At 37.0% G+C, this 8,449-nt stretch overlaps 1 protein-coding gene and 8 non-coding genes across 10 annotated transcripts in view; 3 read left to right on the forward strand and 6 right to left on the reverse strand.

Moving 5' to 3' along the window:
• Positions 1 to 254: 254 nt before the first annotated feature.
• Positions 255 to 8,449, reverse strand: part of LOC100176974 (intraflagellar transport protein 74 homolog) — a 13,196-nt gene continuing 5,001 nt past the window's right edge. Inside the window, exons 3-10 of one of the 2 annotated variants that reach the window (XM_018811759.2) lie at positions 3,967 to 4,141; positions 3,426 to 3,654; positions 2,813 to 3,088; positions 2,195 to 2,530; positions 1,703 to 1,909; positions 1,079 to 1,266; positions 660 to 885; positions 255 to 543 (exon numbers count right to left, since the gene is read on the reverse strand). In XM_018811759.2, the coding sequence (XP_018667304.1) occupies positions 427 to 543; positions 660 to 885; positions 1,079 to 1,266; positions 1,703 to 1,909; positions 2,195 to 2,530; positions 2,813 to 3,088; positions 3,426 to 3,654; positions 3,967 to 4,139 (1,752 nt within the window). In that variant the 5' untranslated portion in view covers positions 4,140 to 4,141 and the 3' untranslated portion in view covers positions 255 to 426. Of the gene's footprint in view, positions 544 to 659; positions 886 to 1,078; positions 1,267 to 1,702; positions 1,910 to 2,194; positions 2,531 to 2,812; positions 3,089 to 3,425; positions 3,655 to 3,966; positions 4,210 to 8,449 lie in introns of those variants that run through there. The other variant, XM_002128808.3, reaches the window with a different exon arrangement.
• trnad-guc lies at positions 4,668 to 4,739 on the forward strand. Its single transcript has one exon. It is a non-coding gene; the product is annotated as a tRNA-Asp (tRNA).
• trnap-ugg lies at positions 4,871 to 4,942 on the reverse strand. The gene has a single exon. It is a non-coding gene; the product is annotated as a tRNA-Pro (tRNA).
• trnap-agg lies at positions 5,028 to 5,099 on the reverse strand. Its single transcript has one exon. It is a non-coding gene; the product is annotated as a tRNA-Pro (tRNA).
• On the reverse strand, positions 5,636 to 5,707 carry trnap-ugg. Its single transcript has one exon. It is a non-coding gene; the product is annotated as a tRNA-Pro (tRNA).
• On the forward strand, positions 6,037 to 6,108 carry trnad-guc. The gene has a single exon. It is a non-coding gene; the product is annotated as a tRNA-Asp (tRNA).
• Positions 6,529 to 6,600, reverse strand: trnap-ugg. Its single transcript has one exon. It is a non-coding gene; the product is annotated as a tRNA-Pro (tRNA).
• trnad-guc lies at positions 7,102 to 7,173 on the forward strand. Its single transcript has one exon. It is a non-coding gene; the product is annotated as a tRNA-Asp (tRNA).
• Positions 7,613 to 7,684, reverse strand: trnap-ugg. The gene has a single exon. It is a non-coding gene; the product is annotated as a tRNA-Pro (tRNA).

Genomic DNA, 8,449 nt, shown 5'->3' on the forward strand with positions numbered 1-8,449 from the left:
TTCACTAATATAAAAAACAGAAGCTCATAAAACATTTCTGACTATTAAAATTAGGCTATTTTCAGTTATCCAGTACTAAAATAACTAAAAAAACTAAAATAACTAAAAAAACTATCTACAAATGTTTTTGTAACTTCTCATAATGCCTTGAGTAGTTGTGCCGAGTAAATACCTGCAATTTTCTAGCGCCTATCCGTATGAGCATAACTCAAAACTGCCATGCGCTTTTATAGGAGCCAAAAACTAAATGTATGTTATGTTTTTTAAACATTTATTAAAAACAAACAAATTACATCCCTAAACATCTAAAAATTTTAAAGTGAAAATTTATGCAAAAGTAGAAACAGCAACAAGTCCTTATGCTTTCCTATAGAGAAAACAAAGTTTCACTTTCCTGTGACTTCATGTCATCCATTCTTAGCAGCTTCAAAGTAATGATGACTTGGTGTAAATATCTTGTAGCAGTTGGTTAGTTTCAATCACATCTTTGGTAACTTTGTGTTTCACGGCTCCAGAGTTCACAGAGTTAGAAGCAATGTATTCCTGTCACGAAAAAGAGTATTAGTTTTAACACTTTTATTTTCTGCTGCTGACAATTTATGTGTAAGAAAAAAAAGACATACAATGCATTTTCAAGTTTAAGTTAATCATTAACTTACTTTTAGAGCATAGTTGTTTTGTTCCAAATGTTGCCATTTCCTTTCCAAGTTAGCAAGCTGAGCATGCGTTTCACTTTCCTCCAAGATTTTCTGTTTCTCCAATAATTCATTATTCAAAACAGTCAAATCATCACGAAAACCTCCCTTCTTCTTTTCCAGTTCTTCTCTCTCTTTTCCAAGCTCTCTTTTCTTTTTCTCTGCAGTTGCACGCAGAGCATCTATGTCTCTGCATAATTTAAGATTTTTTACTCAAAAATAGAAACTCAACTATAAGGGTGTTTTATATTAGATATATAGCCTATATAAAATACTGGTACACAACAAATATACTTGTTTGTAGTTCAATTGCATAAAACTATAAGTTATGCAGTATGGTAACTATCAAACTACTTGCAAAAAGAAGATAAAAAAAATCCTACCTGTAAACTTCCAGCTCTTGTAGCATCTGTTCCATTTTCTGATTAAGAGCATTTTTCTCATCATTTATTTTATCTTCAAGTTCTTCCACCTTAGTGAGATCACTATGTAGCTTGGAACTTTCACCCATCAATGATGAAGATGTGGCTTCAGCTTTCTGTAGCTCACCCTCCTTGAACTCAAGATCATTCTGGAGACATTTAATTATTTAAACACAATGGTGGGGGAATTACAGCCTGGAGAAATGGCACTATGGCAGCATTTAAAAACAGAACACCCTGGCTTAATATTTATGTACATTCAAGAATGATACAATAGTGGTCCCATTGGTCAGGCACCATGGCTCAGTGGTTAGGCGATTACATTGTAGGTAAACAGTACTGTGCTTGATGCCCAACACTGGTACAATTAACTTTTCGTTGGGAAAGACATTTAACACACATTGCGTCAACTCAGTGGCCACTTGGGTGTCAGGCAAATGTCCAAATAAAAACCAATACTTTACATTTTATTGAACCCTGTTTCTGATATATATATATACCATCACTCCATCAGTATATGTAATTAATACATTAAACAGAATGTAACACACAGCATACACATATCATCACCACACAACACAATACCTTTAGTGCTTTCATATCTCTCTTTGACGGCAGATTCTCCCCGAATCCAATTGTCTTTGAAACTTGTTCAAGCAACACTACAATGGAATCTTGTAGTTGTGAATGTTGGCCAACTTGTTCCTCTTTCTGTCCCACAAAGTTTGCAGCAAAATCCACCATTGACTTTTCTCGCTTTTGAAGAAGTCTGAACTTCTCTGTCGCCTCACCCTGCAAAGTGGTCATATATAAATGTAATCCAATTAGCTACTATATTTCTATATAATACACCGTATTTCGGTAGAAAAATAGCAACAGTGACAAAGTTTTATTTTACTTTTACATATACACTGTAACTTGCAGGTATAATTTGCTGTATTTTCCTGTCTAAATATCACAAGACTTTTTAATACACAATAAATTAAGACTAACTTAAATAGGAAAATTTCAAATTATGCCCCACTTTATAGACATACATGACATACATTAAAACAGTGACAAGACTCCTCCTTTTACCTCCTGATCTTCCAATTCATTCTCCACTTGTTGAAGATCATCATTAAGTATGTTCATCCTTTCCCCCAGTTCACGATTCTGACGATCAAGGACCGAGATCTCTTGATTATGAGATTTCACGCTTGCTAGAAGTTGCTGCTGCTCCTGCTCAGGACTCAATCTTGATCTATCCTCTTCTTCCAATTGCTCTCTTTTCTCATTGAGTTCATTCAAGTTCTTGTACAGATGAACCGCCTCCATCTTTGCCGCATCATTCTGCATCTCCATCTCAAGGACTTGTTGCTTTGTTGTCAAAGATTCTATCATTTCTTGCAACTCATGCAGCTTGTCAAGCGTCTGTGAAAAAATTAAATATATAATCATTACCACCAGAGAAATTGAGAAAACATAGTTACCAAGCCATGAAGGTGATAATTTGTAATTATGGAAAAAATATGGTTACGACAAAATTACTTAAGCTTGCACATCAGATCATAATCACTAATAGAAATATTTTTAATTCAATTTAAAACTCTAAAGTAAAATCTGTTTTAATATTGACACAATGTTATAAGGCCTCATGTATGACACTGAAGGTGAATACACATTGTATTTATATCTTATTTTAAATTGACTTACTTGAAAACTCTGTTGTTTAAGAGCTGAGTATCGTTCTCTCATGTCATCTCCCATCTCTTGCACACGATTCTCAGTGAGCGTCCTTTCTCTTCTTATTTCCTTCTCAATGCTTTCAATCTGTTTCTCTTTTGCTTCCTTGTCTTTAAAGATTCGCTCAAGACTGTCGGATTCTCTGTCGTTGCGAACTTTGAGAGCATTAAGGTCCTCGACCATGTCAGAGATATCATGGTTCATGTTCACTCGGTCCATCATCATGTTGTAATCGTGCAACTCACCCTTCAAGTAAAATATTTCAATAGATTAACCTATTAAATAAGAGACTGTACAGAATCATCTCATTATTCATAGTAACCTTCTAACCTAATAGGAAATGGGTCAAATTAGGATAGGGGTAAAATTAGAGGTGTCTTTGGATACATGCTACCCAACTTTTGAAACAGTGGTGACATCATATGTTTGGCATTCCAGTTTCAGTCTTAAATTATTTTTTTCCTTGCTGCTATGTGTCTATACATATAAGCAGAACCCACAATAATCAATGCATTTTTATGATGTCACCCAACAATAAAAACTTTAAAAAAACTTGATGTCTATGCATAGTACTTCAACAGACCTGTATCTCTGCAATTTCACTCGCCAAAGTTTCAGCTCGCTTTTCAAACATGAGAAAGGTGTTATTGTCCTCCTGGTGTTTCACAATCGCAGTTTCGGTCTTATGGATCTCAGAAGTAAGTTCAGTTGTTTTTGCTCTTATCTCCCCAAGCCAGTAAGAACGATCTTGGATTTGTCGTTGACCCCTGCTTGCTGTCTTCATTCCACTCAGACCTTGTTGAGTCATTGGTCTGTAGGTGTTAAAGTATTATATTAAAAAAAGTTGTTTTTTTCTGTGCCATGGCTTGGCATATATACACTTGCAATGACACTTATATTCTAGCCTTTTATGGCGTACCAGGCTGTAGAAATTCACCCACAAACAATAGAAAGCAATGCATATAAAATGTATGTAATCTAAACTAACTAAAATCGAAAAAAAATATAGCCTTTGTAAATAATAAAACCCAACAAAAAAATCCAATTGATAAATGAACTATTTTCTACTTTTAAATAGATATTAATAAATCACTTTTAGAGTAAATAAACATTAAAAATTTCACCTATCTTGTACTTTAATTCCGGATCCAAACACGCTACTTCCCCCTCCAGCTTGCCCACTACGAGTTCCAGGTCGTCCCGTTCCAGGAGGACCCATCCTCATACTAGAAGATGGTCGTCCCATTGACCCTGTGGGTGGGCGGCCACGTAAAGAGCTTGGTGGTCTTGCGGCCATGGCTTTAGTCGCAACAACAGGTTAATAACAGGAAAATTAGGTTTCTTATGTATGCACTATTAAACTTACAAATTTCTGGAATATTTTTTTACGCAAAGCGTACAATATGAAATGGTTATAAAGATTTTAAGGCACTTTTATAAATATTAACAGAGGAAAAAAGGTTTTCCATATCAAAAAGTTAAATTTCTGGTACGATAAGCTGCAAAAAGAGATGCCTTCCAAATATAAATCACCCTTTACGTTTACATGAATGCTTGGAATGAAAGGCACCGAGAATATAATTTCGCATCCTACATAAATCAAGCGGTTTAATATCGCACACAGATACCGTTAAATACCAAAGGGGGCAATATACATTTTCATAAATTGAAAACAAGGCACATTTGTCTAAAATAGTCGGTTTAAGAACATATCCTTTGACAGCATATAGGTTACTCGTATTGTAAACCAATTACGTAAGGGACCAAATAAAAATTCCTATACCGCGTACGTACTAGTGCATCGTTCGCCATACTTCAGACGTAGTCCTCGTTAGTATAGTGGTGAGTATCCCCGCCTGTCACGCGGGAGACCGGGGTTCGATTCCCCGACGGGGAGGCTTTTTGATTTGTATTACTGTTATATTAAAGTAGGTTTTTGCCAAACTTGGTCTCAAATAATTAAAATGCCCCAAAGTGATCACAAGCGTTCACCGGTTAAATGAGAAAAAATACACCACTATAAAAGCAGGGCTCGTCCGGGATTTGAACCCGGGACCTCTCGCACCCAAAGCGAGAATCATACCCCTAGACCAACGAGCCACCTGGTACAATTGAGTTTAATTTTAAATCATATTTATAACGCGTGCGCGCTGTCAAAAATACCCAAACTATAACTCCAAAAGCAGGGCTCGTCCGGGATTTGAACCCGGGACCTCTCGCACCCTAAGCGAGAATCATACCCCTAGACCAACGAGCCGCGTGATTTACTCATACATGATCTCGACCTGGCCAGTATCATTTACCACTGGTCTGCCGGATTGTGTCACAAACTAAACTTGTGTTTCAGGATTTATCTGGCGCGCTTTAAATCACGTGTATCCGGTAAACGCCCTGCATATAATAAGCTATATATACGCGTAAGTTAGGCGCATGAACGCTATTGTACAAGTTGTAATACTGTGATAAAATGTGTTATAATAACAATAATAATTACAACTCTGTTTTGTCTTTAGAAATATTTTAAACGAAAAGGCTTATAGTACTAATATAGCGACAAAACAACAGTTGTTAAAACACGCTTACTGTTAAAAACATATTTAGATTTAGTTGAAAGAAAATAAGCTTGGTCGTTACACCCAGCAGACAAACAAGCCATTTTAGGCTATGTTTGATTATTATAGCTCGTGCGATTTATAACTTTACCAACAATTTATAATAAATATAGAACAAAATACCATTACACAACCCCATATTATACGGTTTTTCAAAAAGAAGTATTATTTTTTAAAATTCGGGCTCGTCCGGGATTTGAACCCGGGACCTCTCGCACCCAAAGCGAGAATCATACCCCTAGACCAACGAGCCACACGGTAAAGCAAAAACTCATTTCGTACCGGATTTACCACGACTGTAGGCATTAGGCTATACTTCAACCACTCGTATCCGGTTGTCGCCATATGTAGGTTATTTTATGTTGTGGGAATGTTGCAGACGGTCACGCTGTGGAAGAGAAAATATAAATAAAACGTGTCCTATCTTATACCCCAGCTTGCCATATATAATTAATTTATGTCAAATATTTACTAAAAAGGTTTTGATTGTTAGAACGGATATTATATTTACTTTATGTTGCGCGGATGTCGCAGACCGTCACGCTGGCAATCTGACGCTTTTTTCACCAATAAATCATGCAGTCCTCGTTAGTATAGTGGTGAGTATCCCCGCCTGTCACGCGGGAGACCGGGGTTCGATTCCCCGACGGGGAGGCCTTTTACATTTTTGTTTCAATATTATTTTTTTAATAATATCTTTTAGGTTTGTTATCAATGAACAATTAACTCAACGTATAGCGAGAATGATTTATCGCTATTTTCTAACGATCTGTGCCACAAACTGAACTTTAGTTTCAGGTTATAGGCCTATGTTGCGCTTTAAACCATATGAATCTGGCAAGCGGCAAATTGATGCAATTGCTCAGGCTATATATACGCGAATGCCAACACTGTTGAAACGTATAGAGTAATAGACCTTATTCACGAGTTGTAATAATGTATTTCAATTTGTTATAATCTACAACTTTTTAAGACGTTCTCAAAACGATTAATAAATAGGCCTATAAACAAAATACCAAAACGTAATCCCATAATGCAGTTTCAAACGACATTGATTTTTTTACAAAAAAGCAAGGGCTCGTCCGGGATTTGAACCCGGGACCTCTCGCACCCAAAGCGAGAATCATACCCCTAGACCAACGAGCCACTTGATATAACACAAACTCATTTCGGACCGGTTCTACCACGACTGTAGACATCATATATAGTAGGGTGGGGGAAGATAAAACACCCTTTCGTTTAGTTTTCTCTTTTCATTTGGTGGTAAACAGAGAAAATTCAATGAATTATAAAACCGTGTCTTCACGACTTCCACAGAACGTTGTTAATTGTTTAAAACACAATCAGGCTATTTGGATATTAGGTGTTAAAGGTGTCCCATCTTCCCCCACCCTACTGTATATACTTTAACCACTTGTACCTGGTTACCTCCATATGTAAGTCATATACGCGTCATAAGCTATAGATGAGCGTCTGCACAGGTGAAAGTTACGCGGTTTTAGTTGCTGATAGGTGTTAAATTTATGTCACCTAATTACTAACAAGTAGTGGACCGTTACACGGGGTAATTATTCATTTTATGTTGCGCGATTGTCTCAGACTGTCACGCTGACAATCTGACGGTTTTTTCACCACTTAAAGTCGCAGTCCTCGTTAGTATAGTGGTGAGTATCCCCGCCTGTCACGCGGGAGACCGGGGTTCGATTCCCCGACGGGGAGGTATTTTAAGATTTACTTTTTTTAAGTTTTATCGTTTTCATTTAAACAAAACGATTCAAATTCGATCGGCCATATTGGAGTTTATCAAACACTGAAAATAATTCAAGCGGTTTGCAAAATGCAGCGCTCGTCCCAGGCGAGAATCATACCCCTAGCCTAGACCAACGAGCCGCGTGGTATATCACAACTCATTCCGAACCGGATTTACAACGACTGTAGGCATCATATTTCAACCACTTGTATCTGGTTGTGTAAGTCATACGTGCATGTACTGTGTCAATACAGGTAAAAAGAGTATGTTAATGTTTGTTTATTTTATCCTGGACTTTTTTAGTTTTTATTCTTCTGAATAAAACAAGTTAATTCGAGTAACTGTTATCAGAATAGTTGAGTTTATAAACCCGTGTGGATATTTTGTATACGAACATTCAAAAAGGGAGGGCTCGTCCGGGATTTGAACCCGGGACCTCTCGCACCCAAAGCGAGAATCATACCCCTAGACCAACGAGCCACATGATATAGCACGAGTTCTATTTACTGTAGTTTAAATGCGCAATACAGACCCACTTGAGTTCAGCAAACAATGCTACATTTATAAACCGTCCGAAAATTGAAACCTATATAATAGCACGATGGATAAGCCGGAAAGTCATATAAGTACTAAAGTACATGATTATAGGGTTGTGAAGATAGGGATTTATCTGACGCATTTCGACCGAAATTATACGCTTGAGTGACCTTATACCACGTGGTGTCGTGGTCGCAGAAATTCTTGACTCTCGCTTTGTAGCTTATTGTATATTTTTATTTATATATACGGTCCAGTAGGTACCACTTAGTTATAATGTCAGTGAATTCAAGTATGACAGTGGAAGTTGCCTATGATGACGACTTCTTAAGTGATCTGGAAAAGCTGGAAACAGTTGAGCTTGAGCTTCCTGATTTTGAAGAACAGTCTATTATTGCTAAACAACCGACCGCAATACATGAATTTAAAGGTTTTAAATTATCCACGTTTGGACAATCTTGAGTTAAAAAGTGGACACAGTGTAGGAAACTTAATAATGCTTTGGATGAAAACATAGCTGATTATCCTGTTGTAAGTTTGAAATATGATCAGTTTTTTACGACTAAACCCACAAACAAAGACGGCCCAATGCTGGTTCTCGAGTTGTTGGAATACTGCTCTATGCTCGCTTGCAAGACCACAACTTCACCTCAATCCTATACTGCTGATGCAACAATCCCATTAAATGAAATTCAGATGGAAATTGTC

Source organism: Ciona intestinalis, chromosome 4 (assembly GCF_000224145.3).
Source record: "Ciona intestinalis chromosome 4, KH, whole genome shotgun sequence".
In the NCBI taxonomy this organism is placed as follows: domain Eukaryota; kingdom Metazoa; phylum Chordata; class Ascidiacea; order Phlebobranchia; family Cionidae; genus Ciona; species Ciona intestinalis.